Below are 20,792 nucleotides of genomic sequence, written 5' to 3'. Positions count from 1 at the left end.
CCAAGTGGAGTTGGGTGAGGAGCAAATGGAAGCAAAGTGAAAGCCACATAGATGGTTCTTTAGAGAGGTTTCTGTGTGATGGGGAGCGAGGGGATTTGGTGGCAGGTTGGGGGAACCTGGGTTAGGGAGGTTTTCAAGCATATGGGAAAATTATGGTTGAAAATAAGACAACAGGAGAAAGAAACCTAGGGAACATAAACACAGGGATTGAGCTTTGATTGGAGCAGGGCACTTCCTTTTTGTTGTTTTGTTTGTTTGTTATAGTAGAGAGGCAGAGGAGAAGGTTAGAGTTATAGGTAAGTTGGTAGATTTTGTGGTGGGAAGATAAAGCAGTAATTTCTGACTGCTATTATTTCAGTAATTTTTAAGACAAAGTAATCTGATGAGAGTATTGGAAGGTATTGGGATTACGGGAAAAATTAAAAAAAAATTTTTTTAAGATTTTATTTATTTATCTTTAGAGAGAGGGGAAGGGAGGGAGAAAGAGAAGAAGAGAGGTTGTCTCTTGTAAGTGCCCTGTCTGGGGACAGACCTGCAACCCAGGCGTGTGACCTGACTGGGAATCAACTGACCACTTTTTGCTTTGGGGGACGATGCCCAGCCAACTGAGGAGATGCGTGTATCAGGGTCCCCGAGACAACCCCCAGTTTAGGTGTTTCACTAGGAGGCTGAGGGGCTAGGGCTCTGGACCTATTATTAAAATGGTAATTTTCAGAAAATTACTGTTCTTATCCTAAGCAAATCAATGTTGTATTTCCTCATTCACTCTGTGTCAGTAGAACTCCTTTCTGCCTGATGGCTGTGGTGCTACCCAGAACCAGTGGGTTCCCTCCCTCCCCCATTTTCACTAAGGGTGTGTAAGTTTGGGTCTCCTGAGTGTCTGCACAGTGCTCTGTCGCACTCTTTTTCCCCACCTCCCATGTTGGGATACTTGCAGAAACTCTAATTCTGGGTGGAGGGTGAAGGGGGCTCAGAGACAGAATTGCTGCCTGGTGCTCAGGGCAGGGCCCCGAGGTCTCGCTTGCCCTGTTGGGTGTCTGCCACAGGGGACTCACCAGCAGGAGGTGGGCAAGTCTATGAGCTCTGGCCTGCTTCTGGGGGTCCTGGGAGAGTGGCTTTTGAGGGCCTTTTGCCTACTGGACCTCGGGATCCAGGACAGGAGCCCTCATCCAGCATCACAAGGGCTGGGACAAGCCTGGTGGCCCTTGGCTGGCTGCTTTTGTTCCAAGGTTGGGGATCTTGGCCTGGTGATACCCTTGAGAGCTGTATTCTGAGAAGCCCTGGCGTTCCCCAGGCATGTCTGGGCTGGGAATTCAGCACTAAAAGGTAGGCTGAGGGGCCAGGCCTCAGAAGCTATGACCTCCACCAGGTTCTTGGTTAAAACCGAGCAGCCAGTTAGGAAAGAAAGTTCTAATGATTAAAAGGACTTCTGAAAAACTAAAGAAAAAAAGTTTAACTGCAGCATTAAAGGGGTTTTGGTAGGGCACCAGACCGACCGAGTTTGGTTTGGCCTGGGTTCTCACAGGGCTCCGACTGTCCCTGCTCCTACGTGCCATATTGGTTTGGGGTACGGTGACTGGAATTTGGGCGCATGTGGTGAGGGGGCAGGCAGCAGGCCTGGCCGTGTGTCAGGACCATGGAACAGGCACTAACTAGACAGCTACTGATGAAGCTTGGCCACCAGTGGCAGGAAATCTGTCCCAGGGGACTGCAGAGGCCGTTCTGGACCAGGGAGATGGTTCTGACGCCCTGAACCGCAGCGCTGAGATCCACTGCGGGCCAGCTTACCTTAGACTGAGCGGAGCTGGGGGAGCGCTGAGAACGTGAGCCTTGGCCGAGGCGGCCCTCCTCACGTGCTGCAGATGGTCCCTGTTTGAAAACGGCCACCAGGGTGCAGTCCATTTTCACGGTGTCGTCATTCAGTTACAGCTGAGAGTCAGTGAGACTCAGATTAAAAATTTGTGTTCAAATCGTCAGTTTCATTTTGAAAAAGTCTGTGAAATCTCAGGATCATGATAGTCGAGTGTAGTAGTCTTCAAATTGAGTTACTGTCCAGTGCATGAAGACTTCCCAAGGGCTGTGTTGGGTGCCTGCACTGTTATGGGAATTGAGTTCCTGATTCTTGGCTTCGGTAAGTATTCCTCTCCGAAATCCAGCTGTCAGAGAACACTCTGAAGCCTGCCCACTCCCACTTCACAGTTGCCCACCTCCCGTTTTACAAAATAAAGGCATACTTCTTACCGGTCTCACGACAACAGGGACCGTTTGAGAAAGCGCACCTCCTGGGAGAGGGCCCAGAGAAAAGGATCCCGTAAACGTAGTGAAGCAGGTACTCTGTTTCACTAGCTTGCAGACTAGTGGTAAAGCTCCGTCATCCAGCTTTCTGAAAACTCTGAAGCAAAAACAGCTGATACCTGGGCTATGTAAGAACACATTCATTTGAATTAAAAATTAAAGTCAGACTTTTTCTAACAGAAAATAAGTCATATTTTTGCTGATTGGTTTGACAGTGAGGACTGACTTTGCCATTAGATTATATGGTGGACATTTCCCATAAATTTTTATAAATTCCAGGTTTTAATGGAATTCTATTTAAAGCACATACGCAATATGAAATACGTTGGAAATTACATCATTTACATTACCATTAAACCTGTAATTAAATATTCGAGCTATAATTTAAAACTGTTCAGGGGAGAACGTTGTTTTTCCAAAGCCTTTGTAGAGACAGTCTGTGAACAAAAGCACTTCAGGACCACCGCCGGGGTGCTGTGTTCAGCAAAACGCTGGGTTACAGGCTCCGTCCCAGGGCCCCGGCTTTGACTCTTGTCCCTGGCGATACTGGCTTTACAAGTCACTTTAAAGACCACTTAAGTTTCGTCCAGTATATCTATTCCTAGTTTTTTAAGAGGTTTTAAGTTTTTTGTTACTTTACTATAAGTGAGTGTAGAATTTTATCCTTTTTTTTTTTTTTGCATTTGTTGAGGCAGTCATGATTTTTCATCTTTATTCCATGAATGAGATTGACATTGAAGTTTGAATATGGAATGAATGCATCATGCGTTCCTGGACTAAACCCAACCTGGTTGTGATATAATAGGTATTACGGACTCGATTCACTAGTGCTTTGATTGTAATCTTTCGCACTGTGTACACAAGAGAGATTAGCCAGTAGTTACATTGTCTGTGGAAGGTTTTAGTATCAAGAATATGCTGGCCTCATAAAACAATTTGGAAAGTATTCTCTCATGTGATGCTGGTACCACTTCTACCTGAGATACTTGAAAATTTGGAAGAATTCAATGACAAATTTATCTCGCCCTGGAGTTCTCTTTCTGGAAAGATTTTTCAGTAGGGATTCTGTTTCTTATTAAATATAGAATTAGTTAAGTCTTCTATTACTCTTTGTTGCATTTGGCAAGTTGAGTTTTTATAGGAATTTGCTCACTTAATTTTAAAATTTATTGGCATAAATTTGCTCAAAATAATAATTCTCTGTTTACTTGCCTAGCATCAGTTGTTGTGCACATTTTTATTTCTAATGTAGCTTATTCATGTCCTCTCTTTCTTGCTCTTTTTAGAGATGTGGCAGTCTTGTTAAAGAAGCAATGTTTTATAATGCTGATTTTTCCTCTGTTTTTATATTACTGTTCTGTTTTAAATGCTTTCTAATTTCCTGTCTCTATTTTATGTTTGGTAATGCGTTGGTTAGAGGCATGTGTTAATTCCAGTGTTTCCAGCGCTGCTGTTGTATCTGTGTCCACTAGGCCCAGCTTGTTGTTTACATCGTTCAGATTTTTATCTGCCTCACCTACCAGTTGCGCAAAATGTGTATTGAAGTTACCTATTTTGAGGGGCTATTTGCCATTTTTCCTGTATAATGGTGTCAGTTTTTGCCTGTCGTACACATCGAGGCTAGAGTAAGCGGGTGCAGTGTCGAATTGCTGTATTTCACTGACGAATTGCTCTTTTTATGTAATGACTCTCATCTTCTAGTGAGGACTTGGCCTTAGAGTTCCCCCTTTTCTCTTATTAATATAAAAAATGCAGCTTTATTTTGGTTATTTGTCTGGCTTATCTTTTTTATTCTTTTATTTTCATTCCTTCTGTATTTGTGTTTGAATTTTTTTTTAAAGCATACAATTGGACTTTTCTCCCTCAGTGAAAATACAAATCTTTGTATTTTCACTACAGTGTGCAGGCCATTTATATTTACTATAAATAGAGATTTATTTGGATTTACTCCTACCATTTTTATCTTTTTTTTAACTTGTAAAATATTTCTTTTTCCTTCTGTTTCCACTGTCTTTAGGATTCATTCAGTGTATTTTTCTGAGTCATTTTTCCCCTCTACTTGTTTGGATGACATACACTCTACGTCTCTTTGTCTGGAGGTTAGCCAGTTGAAAGTGCCACGTGTTAGTTATCAAAGTGTAAATTCTTTTATGCTTCTCCCAAGGATCCTCTTTTGTGATCCCCAGTCTCTCTCTCTCAATTGGGAGGTGAAGCTTGAATCAGATACCTCCTTCTGGATCACAGCTATTGTAAAGTATGGGGAAAGGGGAGCATTTTAGTAGTTATTTGGCCATTGGGTTCTTCTTTATTACTCTTTACACCCCCTCCTGCACCATATATTATTGACTTTTATTACCGTATATTAATGACTTTTATAAGAAAAACACAATGCTAGAAACCCAAGTATATCTAATTCCATAGACGTTTTGTAACACTTCTGTCACAAATTCACAGTGGGGGGAATCTCTCCTTCCCTTCCTCCTTCCCTCCACTCCCTCTTCACCTTGTTAATTTCTTCTTTCCCATTCTCCCTCTCCTCCCTCCCCATCCCTTTTTTATATGTATATATTTGAAACCTGCCAAGGCAAGCTCCCCCACCCACATGGTTATCTTTCCGTGGCTATGCAGTTCCAAAAACTTTGGGTCATTTATGCCTTTTTTCTTGTTCTCCATTATGCTCACCTCCTTGAGAATTCTTAGGAAAATCTGAAGAGTGCTCTTTCAGTGTTCCACTATTAGAATGAACTATTCCCCAATAGTTAACGGAGGTTCAGAACCACGGACAGATGTATATGTGCCACCTGTCTGTCTCACGTCCACACATTTTTGCAGGCTAAGGCATTATTCTGAAGTCTCCACTGTTCATCATTTCCTTCATTTTAGGCTGAACAACTCCACATTTTTATCAATCATCTTATAACCAGTTCTTGCCTTTTTTTGAAGTTTTCATCTCATCTTATAAAGTACTTAACAGTACCTTTGAGTTAATAGTTTTGTCTCCATAAAGAAACTAATTAAATAGGTTAAGAAACTTATCCTACCTTACACAGCAATTCAAGTATAATCAGGTTTGGAACTCGGGTTTTTCTGACTGTGAAGGCAGAACTCTTTTAATTTCTTGATATACTTGATTTAAAGCACTTAAAATGTGTTTTATTTTATTTTTTTAAAATATTTATTTTTAGAGAGGAAAGGGGGGAGAGAGGGGAAGAAAGAGGGAGAGAAACATCCATGTGTGGTTGCCTCTTGTGTGCCCCCTACTGGGGACCTGGCCTGCAACCCAGGCATGTACCCTGACTGGGAATTGAACCAGTGACCCTTTGGTTAGCTGGCTGGCCCTCAATCCCCAGAGCCACACCAGTTAGGGCTTTAAATGTGTTTCAAATCAATTTATATTTAAAAATTATCTACACACTTGCCCCATTTCTATTATGGTGTTCTTTTTTTCTTACTACATAGCAAGAGCTCTTTAAATTTTAGGGATAGCAACCCTTTGACTATTACAGTTTACAAAGTATTTTCCCTGTTTGTAGTTTATTTTTATTTTAAACTTCAATACAGTATTTAAAAAAATAAAACTTCCAAATTTTGTTAAATCCTTATGTCTTTTCCTTTTGAAGTTTTGCTTTTGGCATCCTGATTAGAAAAGTTCTTCCTCATCCCTGGAACATAAAAATACTCTATTCTGTTACTCTTATGGTATACATAGATTGTTTTTTAGATAATCTATCTACATTTGAACTGATACTTTTAAAGCACATGTTAATGGCTTGTAAGGCAAGATCCATTATATTTCTTTTTAAATGTTTTCTTGGCTATTCTCCTACATTTATTCTTACCGATGACTTTATAATCATTTTGTTAAATTTTTTTTCTTTCCAAAAATCTAATTGAGCAGAAGTGCTTTTCTTTAAAAAAGAAAGTGTAAGTGGCCAAACTTTTTTCACTTTTATATTTTAAGCATATAGAATAGTTCATAAATACCATTTTATAATGGTATTCTCACCAGCTGCTGAGTGGAAATAAATTTATGTAGTATCTGTATTTATTTTCTCTTTCTTTGAGATTTATTTCCCATAGAACTGAGGTAAAAATTCCTGTGCATACATTATCAATAGTGGTGATAACAAGATACTTGAAAGAAGGTATGTGATGAGATCAAATCTGTTTCCCATTTCTAGCACGGTAGCTGGTACTGAATAGGTACTCAATAAAGAATTAAATGTAGAGTTAAATGATTAATAAAGACATCATCTTGGTGAATTTATGAGTCCAACATTATAGGATTGATCAAATCAGGGTTGCTCATGTATTCATTAATATTGTACAGGAGACAAGATAGATGAACTGGTATGCTAGTTCAGCAATTTACAATAAAATATCTATCAAGCATTGGAGTCATTTGTGTCAGCCCCACTGGTGCTTTTCTCCCCTGCAGGAAAAATTTTATCAGAAGTTGGGAACTGCAGAATGCAGTTGGAATAAGGATAGTTCCTCTGCTTGATTTAAGTTCAGATGGTCCATGATAGGAATGGCATGGCAAGTGGATCGGTATTTTGTTCACTGGCCAGCACCCCCATCTGTTGCACGTGAGCGACTACTACTGCCCAGGCTTCTCACTCACAGATACTCTCAGTGTCTTCCTTCCGGACACTCTCTCCTTTAGCTATACGATGATTTTAGCATCGGATCTTGTCCTGAATAGGAGCAGTTGTTTTAAAGTTTACAGGTTGTGTATGGACACGTTAATTTAAACTATTCAAACAATGTAGAAGTATACTTAACATTTTTTGAGCCTTTGCATATGCTAGATACCAAGTATTTTCTTATCTAATTGTAAAACAACCCATTGAGGGACTTGAACAGGTACTTGCACACCCAAGTTCATAGCAGCACTCTTAACAATAGCTAAAAAGTGGAAATAACCCAAGTGTTCATTAATTGGTGAATGGATGAAAAGACTTCAATATACATAGTAATTCTGAGATCATACAGCTAATATGTGACAAACCTTAGCCTTGAACCCAGGTCTTTCTGCCCTCAGATTATATATTTTCAACCAAATGTTTCTCTGCTTTCAGTCATAAAAGTGGAAGTCCCTCCTTTTCGAATCCCTAATTTCATTCTCTTTCACAAAAGCTGGCCTGTGTCCTTGTAGGCCTTTTTCCTGTGCATTCACTTAAGTATTTGTGTCCATGTACAAATGTGTACCACTTTTCCTCCAATTTTTTTTTTAAGATAAATGCAATGATTTTCTTTTATTTTTATTTCTTTTTTTGGGTGCACCATTCTCGGAAGTAGTGCAATACTTCCTATTCCATCTCCCAGCTCTAAAAATGCATTTAACATAATGTCCTTGAATAGAGGATGTATCAGATATTAAACTGATAAGAACAGATACTACACTTGATCTTTGCCAGAACGCAGAAAAGCAGTCAAGTGGCATTAATTAATCAACAATGTTGTATAACCACCACCATTTCCAAAACTTTTTTTTATCACTCCAAAGAGATATTCTGTGCCATTTAGCAATAACTTCTTATTGCCCTTTCTCCCTTTTTTCCAGCCTCAGGTAACCTGTAATATAGTTTATATTTCTGTGAATTTGCGTATTATGTAGGGTGGGCCAGAGGAGCTTTACAGTTGTGAGTATGCACAGAGTTAATACAGAGTTAATAAAGTTATTGTAATAATTATGACCTGCATGTCTTTTTCCAGATGAACAACTATAAACCTACTTTTGTTTACCCCTGTATTTCATGTAAACAGAATAATACATTGTGTGTTTATGCCTGCCTTATCTCATTTAGCATAATGTCTTCAAAATTCTTCCACGTAGGAGCATGCATCAAACTTTCTTTTTAAGGCTGAATCTTATGTCATTACATGCATATGCCACGTGTGGTTTATTGATGATGGACATTTGGGTTATTTCCACCCTTTGGCTATTGTGTATAATGCTGTTACGAATACCAGTATACAAGGATCTGTTTGAATTTCTCTTTTTCAGTTCCTCTGGGTATATATCTAGGAATGAAATTGCTGGGTCAAAAAGTGAATCTATGTTTAGCTTTTGGAGGAACTGCCAAACTGTTTTCCAAAGCGGCTATACCATTTTACATTCCCACCAGCAGTGTATGATGGTTCCAATTTCTCTACATCCTTGTTAACATTTTTTTTCATTTTATTTATTTTTTTTATTGTAGCTATATATAGCATGAGGATATAAAGTGACATCTTAATGTGGTTTTGGTTTGCATTTCTCTAATTTTTGGTGATGTTTAGCATCTTTTCATGTGCTTATTAGCCATTTTTTATGTCTTTGGAGAAATGTTTGCCCATATGTGTGAAAGCTTTATCTCTGGGTTTTGTTCTATTAGTTTTGTTCTATTAGTCTGTGTGTGTGTGCTCACTCCAGTGCCATGCTGTTTGGAGTTACAGTAGCCTTGTGGTAGCTTTTGAAATGAGAAAGTGTGAGGCCTTCAACTTTGTTCCTTTTTTTCTTTCTCCTCAAAATTGTTTCGGCTATTCAGGGTCCATTGGGATTCCATATGAATTTTAGGATGGGATTTCCTATTTATGTAAAAGATACCACTGGGATTTTTATAGGGATTGCACTGAATTTACAGACCAGACAGGGATTGCATTGAGTCTGGAGAGTGCTTTTTCCCCATTGAATATGTTGTTAACTGTGGGATTTTCCTATATGGTCTTTATTCTCTTTAAGAATACTAGTTTGTTGATTTTTTAATCATTAAAGTATGTTAAAAAAGGTGGGTGTTTAGTTTTGTCAGATGCTTTTTCTATGCCATTTGAGATGATCGTGGGTCTTTTCCCTCATTCTGCTTTAGTGTGTTGTCAGACTTGTGTTTCAGTCTTTTTGATAGGTTTTCAGCAGCTCTTTCTTTTTGCTCTCTCTTCCTCTGTGTTATTTCAGTATGTGAGGTCAGTTCTTGATTGGATGCCTTGGCTTTAAGATTTTAAACATTAGGTGGTGTGAACTGGAGCATCTCTAATACAGACTTCAACTCAGCTGTGACCAGATAATTTCTGAGAATGTAAGTGGTCTTCTCTTACTCAGTTAAAATCTTAGTATAATTGATGAACAGCCTAGAGAGGAAGTCAAGGAACTTTTTTTTTAAAAAAGGATTTTACTTACTTTCAGAGAGAGGGGAAGGAAAGGGGAGAGGGGGAGAAACTCATTGTGAGAGAGAAACATAGACTGTACACGTCTGAGCACAGACTGAACCCTCAACCCAGTCAAGTGCCCTGACCAGGATCAAACAGGAGACCCTTCCCTTTGCAGCGTGATGCCCAGCTGAGCCACACCTGTCAGAGCTCACAGAACTTTTTTTCACATGATTTTTGTAAGTACAGTAGTCTCCCTTATCCACAGTATCACTTTCTGTGGTTTTGCTTTCTGTAATTTCAATTACCTGTGGTCAGCTGCAGCCTGAAAATATTAAGTGGAAAGTTCCAGGTATAAACAATTTGTAAGTTTTGAAATCGTGCACTGTTCTGACAGTGTGATGGAATCTTGCTCCATCCACCTGGGATGTGAACCATTCCTTTGTCCAGCACATTCGTGCTCTCCACACAATGTATACCACTCACCTCCAAGGCAGCGAGCAGGTGTCTCACTGTGGAGGTTACAGTGCTTGTGTTCAAGTCATCCTTATTTTTTTTTGCCAGCGGCCCCACAGAGCAAGAGTCAGGATGCTGGCAACTCAGATATGCCACAGAGAAGCCGTAAAGTGCTTCCTTTAAGGGGAAAAGTGACAGTTCACAACTTAATAAGGCATTTTATCATTTCACATTACCACAAGAAGGCTGAATACAGTACAATAATATACAGGGTCTGGCACAAATAATGCCCCTTTTTATTACATAAAAATCTTTTATTACAAAAGCATAAGCATGTAATTCTGTAACAACAATATCACACTCACACACACCATATGACATTTTAGGTGAAATGTTCAAATTGTTGTCCATCTCGTGCGAGATATTCACGTACCCTACCAACCAGACTCAGTGGCGCTATTTCTGCCAGACCTGTGTTTTGAGAGACCACATATCTATATATCTATATCTACATCTGTATCTGTATCTACATCTATATATCTGCATCTTTTATTACAGTACACTGTTATAATTGTACTTCATTATTGCCGTGCTAATTTATAAATTAAACTTTGTCGTAGGCATGTGCAATATGTAGAGGGAAAACAGTACATAGAGGGCTTGGTGCCATCCATGGTGCCAGGTGTCTGCGGGGGCCGTTGAACCTCTGTAGATGAGGGAGACTAGTGTATGCGTGTCGGCATCTGCGTTCTCAGAGTACAGGCGTCCTCCACGGTGTCTTTGTGGAACTCTTGTCAATTTAGCCCGTTTAACCCTGATGCAATAACACATAATACACATTCAGTAGAAATTTCCCCACTTGTTCCAATAATAATCTTTACAGCACTGTTTATTTCCTATGTTTGGATACAAGGTCCAATCTATTATTATACATTGTATTTAGTCATCATGTCTCTTTAGTCTCTTAATCTGGGGTACTTTTTCAGACTTTCTTTGTCTTTTAGTGTCCTTGTTGTGTCTTGAAATTTGTCACCCTACAGGTCGGTTGTTTTGTAATTTGTTCCTCCATTTAAGCTTGTCTGGTTATTTCTTTGTGCTTAGATTCAGGCTTTCTGTTTTTGGCAGGCATGCGGTCATAAAGTGATACTCTGTTTATTCTCAGTGCCTCATGCCAGGAGGCACACAGTGTCATTTTGTTCAATATTGTGATGTGTTGATCACATTAGCCATCACTCCCAGTAACCTAGTTTCCTTTTTGTGAAAACTGGTAAACAGAAAGCAGTACCTGGCTCCTCATTGCTGCTGAGGTACTTGTGTGCCATGCTTCAGGCCTTCAGTAGTGTGTGTGTGTGTGTGTGTGTGTGTATGAGAGAGAGAGAGAGAGAGAGAGAGAGATCACGAGTTTATGTTGACACTGTACATGCATTTGAACTTCACACGAGAGGACTCTTACCTCCCTATTTGTATCTTTTCATATTGGGAGTCCAGGCTCTCAACAACATCTATACAGTATCTATTTGTTTAGTTAACTATAATACACTCAAAATGCAAAATAGTTTCAGGATTGCTACTTAATATTTCAAACAGCAAATCTAAGTAGAATTCTAGTTTCTTAGTATTCTTTTTGTTGTTAGACCCGAGGGCATATATTCAAAGTACTTCCTTCAGAAGTTACTTAAATAGTTTTTTTTTAAAATAATTCTGTTTGTGGTTGTATTATTCATTTGAAGGTCAAAATTATACTGGAAAAAATATACTGAGATAAGTGTCACCATTACTTATTATCTCCTGGAAAGTAAGGACATATGTAAAAATATGTTCAGACATTTTTATTTTTTAAAGATTTTTATCTATTTATTTAAGAGGGGAAGGGAGGGAGAAAGAGAGGGAGAGAAATATCAATGTGTGGTTGTCTCATGTGCCCCCTACTGGGGACCTGGCCTGCAACCCAGGCATGTGCCTGACTGGGGACCGAACCAGTGACCCTTTGGTTTGCAGGCTGGCGCTCAATCCACTGAGCCACACCAGTCAGGGCCACACATATTTTTAAATTGTAGTATATTTTTATATTATTTTGCACTTCTTAATATGTTTCAGGAATCATTCCGTATTAGTCAGTCTATAGAGATCTTTCTTACTCTTTTCTCTCTGTTTTTAAAAGCAGTAGCTACATAGTATTCCCTTAGGTGTTTTGTGTCATAAGTGGTTCAAATATGTTTCTCCGTGTTTTGGCATTTAGATTGTTTTTTTAATAATTTGCTTTTATAAATAATAATGAGTGTATTTTATATTGTTGGAAGTGTATCTTCCAGGTAAATTGCTAAGAGTGAAATAGGTGAATCAAAGTGAAAATGCTTATGTAGTTTTGTTAGATGATGCCGAATTCCTGTCTGGAGAAGTGTCGCTATTTTGCATCATAACCAGCAGTGGAGGAGAGTGTCCCCAGCCTCCGCAGGGAAGTGTTATATAAAGCAGTTGAATTTTGTAGTTGTTATAGATGAGAAATGGTGTTTCAGAGTAATTTTTTTCTTTTTTAAATTATATTTTATTGATCATGCTATTACAGTTGCCCCAATTTTTACCCCTTGCCCCCTCCACCCAGCACTCCCCAACTTTTACAGAAAGGAATTATTTTATACATCAGGGGTATAAAATAGATTTTTAAATATTTATTTTAACAGACTTACTTGACACCATTTTTATTTTCCCATTTTCCCAAAGTTGCCTCTGAAGTTGGTATTTCCTTAGGGCACTTCAGGGGATGGTTGGAAATATTTTAAATATATTTCTGAAGAAGCAGGACCAGTTGACTACTTGTCTTGGCAATCAGGTCTCCAAAATTAATATTTGTTATTTAACAATAGAATGTGATGAAGTACATTATCATGGAAAGATACAAAATACTTAAAGTAAATCTTTTTTTTTAAGCTTAGAGAAACAATGAGATTTTCTTAGTTTTTTTCTTTCTTGAGATTCCACGACTTTCTTGAATCTGTAAGTTTGTCTTTTACCAAATGGATACTTTTCAGTCTCTATTTCTTTTTTCAGTCTCTGTTTGAAGTATTGCCCCATTCTCTCTGTCCTCCCCTTTTGAGATACTAACTATCCTTTGATGTCTCATAGATGCCTGAGACAGCCCATTCTTAAGGCCTTTTTTCTTTGAGTTGTTTATTTGTATGGATATGTTTTCAAGTTCTAGGTTCTTTCCTCATCATTTTTTTTCTCTTGTTTTTTCATTTTCATTTTGCTCTGAAGCACATACAATTCTAGAATTCCATTTTGTTCTTTAAAAAATATATAGGTAGACGATTGATTCTCTGTCTTTGCTGAGATTCCTGTTTATTCATTCATTGGGGACCTTGAGCATGTCTGTAGTGGTGGTTTTAAGATCTTTGCCTGCTCACTTCTGCTAATTTCAATATCTCAGTAATCTCTGGGCGGATAATGAGTAACTAACCCAAGGAATCAAACACATTTTGTGGTTGCCTGGAAGATAAGGGAGGCAAAGATCGAGTTAAGTTGATAGAGGTACTTAATGAGATCGCTTCACTTACACCCTTTGGCCTGTTTTAGATTCTTTCTCAGGGGTGGACAGCTCTGAGTTGATGGTGATGTCAGATTAGATCAGTTGCAATCTGAAGGGTGAGAGGCCACCCACAGGTTTGTCCTGTCATAGCAGGTAGACCAGCAGGAGAGCGAGAAACTTGAGCAGTGAGTGAAAATGGGTATAGAAAATGGTTTTGGACTAAATAATTTTCAGTAAGATTATAATTTTTCTTGAGGGATCAAGTTGCTTGTATCGTGTAGTAGGTCAAGGACCTATAATCATTAAGAATCATAAGAATAAATAACCAGTCATTTATTCTTCTCAGGAACATGTCTTCAAAGAACTTTTTTTTTTTTTTGGGTGAATAATACTACTAATAATGGTTTCTCTGATTTCTAAAGTTGTTCACAGTTCATTTTTTTCCTGATCAATTGTTTTCATCTAACTTGATCACTGAAATTTAGGTTATATTGTCAGGTTTAGTTAAGAACATCCATACTTTCTCAGATTTGAAAGAATATTAAGTTGTGAAAAGATTCTGGCCAAATAACTAAAATTTTGAGCTAACTATTTTTATTAAAGTGACTATAGATTCATTCACATTAAACAAATTTTAAATTTTTCATTAAATTTTTTTTGTGAATTTTTCTGTACAGTTCAAAAGACGATAAAATTAACATCCCTGTACCATTTACTCCAGCTTAAGAAGTTAACAGCGTCCTAGAAACCTCTGTGTGTCTGCGTCTCTTTTCTCTCGAGAATGTCACCCCCATGAAATTTGCTTGCTTTTTCTTTATGGTTGTACCATCTTTATAAGTATTCCTATAGAATATGTTGTTTATTTTTGCTTGTTTTTAAACTTTATGTAAATGAAATCATACTGTATATTTCTGTGACTTCTTCTGCAAGTGGTTTTTTTTTTTTTTTTTTTTTTTTTTTGAGATTTTTCCATGATGGAATGACTGCACCACGGTTTCTTTATTCATCTTCATTAGATGGAGATTTATTTCCAGGTTTTCATGATTATGCATATAATGTTGAATAATACATGTCTTCCAGTTTCCATATGCAAGAGTTTCTGTAGACGCTGTTACGTATCTAAGATGGAATCTCTGGGTTGTAGGATATGCACACTTTCGAGTGAAATAGGTAGCTGGTGAACTTCAGTACAGTGGCTTTGCTAGTTTACATTCTCAGTGGCAGTTGACAAGATATTCTTGCCAACACCTGCTATTGTTGACCTTAAAATTTTTGCCAGTTAGATGGGTGTGAAATTGCATGTCATTGTGGTTTTAGGTGCATTTCTGCGATGACTGGAGAGTTTGGATATCTTTCGATGTGTTTATGGGCCACTTGTGTTTTCTTCCCTACGGAGTGCCTGTCTTGTGTCTCCAGTGATTGCCGTCCTGCTTTGTGTAGTGTGGGCTTTTGCTGTGAGCGTGAAAGAATTGTTAATTTATTTGGTAGGAATTGCTAAAGCTCTGTCTGGTGCCATGAAATTTGCTTTTACTTCTTGGACTTTTGTTTTAAAATATAAATCTAGCATCGAGAGTTAGAATACACAGAATGTTTAACATGAGAATGAACTGGTCTCATTTGTTATTTTGCATTATTTCATGTTATCTGGTGTTTAAAGATATTTTCTTCCTTAAAATGTAATTCACATATAAGAAATGAAGGAAACGGATTATATTATGGAAATTAAATCCATTCTCAATATAGTCGATGGAATTATCAAATACTGTGGCTTTATTCTTAATCATAACTTGAATTCTTATTGTTTAAGAAGTACCATTATTTATGTTGATTTGCATCACACTTCATTAAGAAAGTAATTGGTGTTGCTTTCTGTTTCAGCTAAACCATTTACTTCTAAAGTGAAACAGATGCGGTTACATAGAGAAGACTTTGAAATATTAAAGGTGATTGGCCGAGGCGCTTTTGGAGAGGTAAGAGACAAAGAATTAATAGCAGATCTGCTAATTGTTTTGGAAGCTATTTTATACAGTCTGAAAAAAACTTTACTGAAATATTATTTACTTCCTGATGTAATTGATATGATTGATCAGAAGATTATTAAAATTCTGAATGAAATATGTCTACATGGAATTTTTTCCCCCAGGATATTTCTGTTCTTCACATGTCATTGTAAGTTTGAATTTGTGTCTGTACTCCCTAGTGTTTTGTTGGTCTCTTTGTTTCTCCTTGTGCTAATATGACACTGTCTCAAATTATTCCACTTTAAGTCTTGCTATCAGGTAGTATATGTGCTCCAACTTCTTCCCTCTCTTCCTCAGTTCTAGGCCCTTTATACTTTCGTATAATTTCAGTTTCTACTTCCTCTTAAAAATCCACACTCACACACCCGCACATCTGTTGGAATTTTGACTACGATTGCACCGAAACTAGAATCATTTTGCAGATAATCGACATCTTAACAATATTGAGTCAGCCAATTTATGAGCATAGTGTATTCCTCCATTTATTTAAGGCTTTATAAATTTATCTCACTGATGTTTTATAGTTTTCATTTAGTAGAGAGGACTTCTGTATCTTTTAGCAGATTTATTCCTAGCTACGCACTACTCTTTGTTATTTTAATTAGAATAGCAGAAATAATTAAAATGTCATATTTTTTGTTTTACTCAAAACACAATATGATTTTAAATTTAAATTATGATGTTTTTTGATCTTTAGAAGTTTATTGCCCAATTTCTAAATATTTGGAGGGCTTTCTACTTAGGTCTGTTCCTGAGTTATAATTTCAGAACAGTCAGAGAACATAAACTGTGTGATTTCAGTCCTTTGAAATTTGCTGTGCAGTGTTCTATAAATGTCATTTAGGTCAGGTTCATTAATCTTGTTTAAATCTTCTACGTTCTTACCTTTTGTTTTCTCCACTTGATCTGTCATTTCCTGAGAAAGGATTTATTTATTTTTTATTTTCAGTTTTCACTGATAACAAATACAAAGTTATTATATCTTTCTCTTTTATCATAATGGAATGATCCTTGTTATCTCTAAATAATGTTTTTCATTGAACTTTTTCTTAATCTGATGTTAGTAGAATGATTTTAGCTCTTTTTGTGTTAGTATTTGCATCCTTTCAGTTTCGGCTTTCTATGACCTTATGGTATGTTCACTGTTAAGTAGAATATGGTTAGTGTTACTCTTTTTTAGGTTATAGAAGTTTTCCTTCTACTCCTATTCTGTTGAGAGCTTTTATTGTGCATACGAGGTAACTTTATCAAAAGCTTTTTCTAGATCTATGTTGATATAATTTAATGTCTATATTAATGTGAGAATCACACTGTTACATATACCAATATTTCATTATTGTACAAGTCTAACTGTTCGTGATACATCCTTTAAATATATAGTTGGACTTGATACGTCATTTTGTTAGGAGGATTGCTTTGTGTGTGTGTGTGAGCAAGACTGGCCTTTAATTGACCTATCTTATAATTCCTTTATACTTGTGACTGATATGCTGAGCTTATAGGACAATTTGGTAAGTGTTTCTGCTTTCTTAATTTTCTGTAAGAATTTGTGTAAGATTGGTATAATTTCTTTCTTTAAATGCCTAGAAGATTTCACTAGTGAAGCCATCTATCTATACTAGGAGCACAATTTTTTAATTCATTTACATCTTTTGAGTTAAATTTTACATATGTTGAAATATACTAATTGTGTATGTACAGTTCAATGAGTTTTGAGAAATCACATTTATCAAGATAGAGAACATTTACATCATCCTAGGAAGTTTCCTTCCCTGGCAGTTCCACATAATTTCCATCGAGTGGACCCTTAGAATATTTCATATGAATGGAATTATACTGTATATTCTCTTGTGTCCAGCTGTTTTTGTTCAGAACAATATAAGATTCATCCTTATGAGTGAATGTTAGTACTTTTTATTGCTGAGTAGTATATTATTTCATTAATATGTAACAATTCATTCTGTTGATGAATATTTGGCTTGTTTCTGCTTTTTTGGCTGTTAGGAATAACACTGATGTATTATTGTAAGTGTTTTTATGGAAATTGTCTCCATTTTCCTTGGGTAAATACCTAGGGATGGAGCTGCTGCGTTAGATGGAAGGTCATGCTTAAATTTAAAAGGAACTGGCAGACCTTCTCCAGTGGGGTTGTACCATTTTACTTCCTGCCAGTGCCATGTTCTCACCAATATTTTTTGTTGTAATTTTAGCTATTCTAGCGGGTGTGTGACAGAATCTCATAGCCTTAAATTGCATTGTTACTTAAATTTATATATGTATATATATATCAACATAATGATTCACCATTCTTATATATTCTTTTGTGAAGTGTATGTTCAGATATTTTGCTCATTTTTAAAAATTGGGCTAGTTTTTATTATTGAATTGTAAGAGGTTTTTATATTTATAATGTCCTTTGTCAGATGTTTTGTTCATATTTTCTCACAATCTATATGGCTTGCCTGTTAATTTTCTTGAAAATGTCTTGACAACCAGAAGTTTTCAATTTTCATGGTATAATTTTATGAAATATTTTTCTCTCATGTTTTATTATTTCCTCTTCCCCCCCGCCCCCCCCCCCCCCCGAAGAAATCCTTGTTTATATTCAGGTCACAGAGGTATCCATCTATTTATTTTTATTTTCTAAAAAAATTTATTTACTTATTTCTAGAGAGAGAGGTAGGGAGGGTGAAAGAGAGTGAGACAAATATCAATGTGAGAGAGAAACACCAATAGGTTGCCTCTCAAACGTGCCCCAACCAGGGGTTGAACCTGCAACCCAGGCATGTGCCTGACCAGGAATCGAACCGCTGACCTTTAGCTTTTCTAGGAAGACACCCAACCAACTGAGCCACACGGGTCGGGGCTCTCCTGTTTCTTTTAAAGCTTTATAGTTTTAGCTCTATGTTCAGGTTGGTGATCCACTGCAAATTCATTTATGATGTGAGATGGGGATTGAGGTTCATTTTTTAAAATAATGTAGATATCCATTGTTTCAGCAGCATTTGTTGAAAAGCTATTTTCCCTCTATTAAATTACATCAGCATCTTTGTCAAAAAAAATCAGTTGACTGTGGGAGTGTTGATCTATTTCAAAGTTGAGAGTATGTAATGAAGTGTGAGCACAAGTCCTCCTTTGTTCTTTTGCAGATTGTTTTAGCTATTCTAGGACTTTTGCATTATTGTGTAAGTTTTAGAATTAGTGTGTCAGTTTCTATAAAAGCCTGTTAGTATTGAAATTGAATTTGCATTAAATTTATCAATCAGTTTTGGGAGTTTTGACAGCTTAATAATGTTGAATGTACTTGTTAGTCCATGATATTTGTCTTTGTTTTTTAAGGTCTGTTTTAACTGTTCTTAAGATTGTTTTGTTATTTTAGTGTACAGGTCTTGTTCATATTTTGTTAAGTTTAAGTTTATTTTTTTATGCTACGGTAAATGATACTTAAAACAATTTTATATTCTTACAGTATGCTGCTAATATGTAGATATGGCACTGATTTTTGTATGTGACTTTATGTCCTAATTTATTATAAGTAGGTTTATGTTGTTTTGGGTGCTGCTTTGTTTTTCTAAGTAAACAATCATACTGTTTGAGAATAGGGACAGTTCAGTTTCCTTTTCACTGTTCAGACTTTATACCTTTTATTTCTTTATCTTACTGCACTAGTTTGGACCTCTGATACCCTGTTAAGTAGGTGTTGTAAGGGTAGACATCTTTACCTTATTCTTGAACTTTGGAAGAAAGAATTTAGTGTTTCACTCTTAAGTATATTATTGATTGAAGAAACTGTCTTCTGTTACTACGTTGCTGAGAATTTAAAAAAATTAATTATTAACAGGTGCTGAATTTTTGTTACATGTTTTTTCTGCATCTCTTGAAATAATCATATTTTTACTCTTTTATTCTGTTAATATGGTGGGTGACCTTGATTGAACTTTTTTAATAGTCTTTCTTCCCCTCCCCTTCTCCCTCACCCCCGTCTTCCCCCCTCCCCACCTAGTGAGCATTTAATGAACTTCCCTCCATGTGGCTTCAAGCTACCGGGACACAGGCCCCCACCAACACCCTTAATTTTCTCCCTCAGCTAATTTTCTCCCTTCTGCTAAAGACTTTGACCTTCACAATGACAGTCTGCTTTAGGAGCTTTCTCTCCCCAGAACTTTGTAGTTGCCCGATTGTACCACATCAGTGATAGCAGTGGCTCCGGTCTTGTTTTTGTCAGCATTTACCCGTGTCTGCTCACTGACCAAGGTCCACAGTTTATCGAGGTTGGCAGTAGGGCAGAAGCTCTGGTTCCTCTTTAAGTGATGATGCCTCACACCACCTTTCCCAGAGTAACCTGGGGGATATTTGTTAAAATTGGTCCAAGGAAATTGATGATGTGAGCCACCAGCATTCCTTGGCCTCCCGGGGGCTTCTTGTGCGTGGCCATGGGCACTGCTCACATCGCACCAAAGCTTCTGGTCTTCCTCAGTCTGGGTGGCATATCATGTCGGTGGCTGAGATGCAAGAGCAATAGACTTTATTTTTTAAAGCAGTTTTAGACTCATAGCAAAATTGATCAGAAAGTACAGAGTTCCCTATACTTCCTGCCCTTGCACACGGCCTTCTAACAGGTGTGTAGTGGTATTTCACGGCTGTTTTAAGTTGCAGTTTTCTAATGGTTGGCAATACGGAGAGTCTTTTCAGATGCCTGTTTGCCGTCTGTAAGTCTTCATTGATGAGGTGTCTGTTAAGATCTTTGGTTCATTTTTAAAAGGGGTTTGTTTTCCAGTTGAGTTTTAAGAGTTCCTTGTTTATTTTGGATAACAGTCCTTTATCAGGTCTACCTTTCATGTAATTGATAGGTTAGAATTGATTAAAATTCTAGCTTATCAGACAGTGCACTCTAATTTTTCAATATTTTTGAGGTTTATTAAAGTTTGTTTTGTGGTTATAAAATGGCCTATCTATGTATACACTTCATGTGCATTTGAGAGTAATTTTTTTCTACATTTGTTGCTGGCAGTCTTTGAGAGAGGGGATTAGTAAAGTTTTCAAATATAATTGTATGTCTAGCCCTCCTCCTATAGTCTTGTCCAGTACATATACTAATTATTAGACTGATTCTAAAGTTTGTGAAAATAATTAAGAGTCATCAGAAATGCTCCTAAAAACTGGAATGATGACAGAGCCACCGTGTTGTAAAACATGTTACGGAGCCTCAACAGGCAGCACGTGGGTAAGAAGCTTAAAAATGGTCTCAGACACATAGAAGAATTGAATGTTTGATAAAGGCAGCATCTCCAATTTGTGCAAAAGAGAGAATTTTAATGAATGGTCTTGGGACAACTGGAAAGCAAATTGGAAAAGTCCTTTTGTGG

At 37.2% G+C, this 20,792-nt stretch overlaps 1 protein-coding gene and 1 pseudogene across 9 annotated transcripts in view; one reads left to right on the top strand and one right to left on the bottom strand.

Moving 5' to 3' along the window:
- CDC42BPA (CDC42 binding protein kinase alpha) overlaps positions 1–20,792 on the top strand; it is a 175,015-nt gene that overhangs the window by 13,465 nt on the left and 140,758 nt on the right. For all 9 annotated transcript variants that reach the window (XM_053912183.2, XM_053912189.2, XM_053912185.2 and 6 more), the window contains one exon: positions 15,284–15,375. In XM_053912183.2, coding sequence (XP_053768158.1) covers positions 15,284–15,375 — 92 coding nt within the window. The remainder of the gene's footprint in view (positions 1–15,283; positions 15,376–20,792) is intronic.
- On the bottom strand, positions 7,571–7,731 carry LOC112318947 (U2 spliceosomal RNA; annotated as a pseudogene).

The sequence above is a fragment of the Desmodus rotundus genome, chromosome 10 (genome assembly GCF_022682495.2).
Source record: "Desmodus rotundus isolate HL8 chromosome 10, HLdesRot8A.1, whole genome shotgun sequence".
Taxonomy (NCBI): Eukaryota; Metazoa; Chordata; class Mammalia; order Chiroptera; family Phyllostomidae; genus Desmodus; species Desmodus rotundus.
This window is presented reverse-complemented; position numbering and strand designations above follow the sequence as displayed.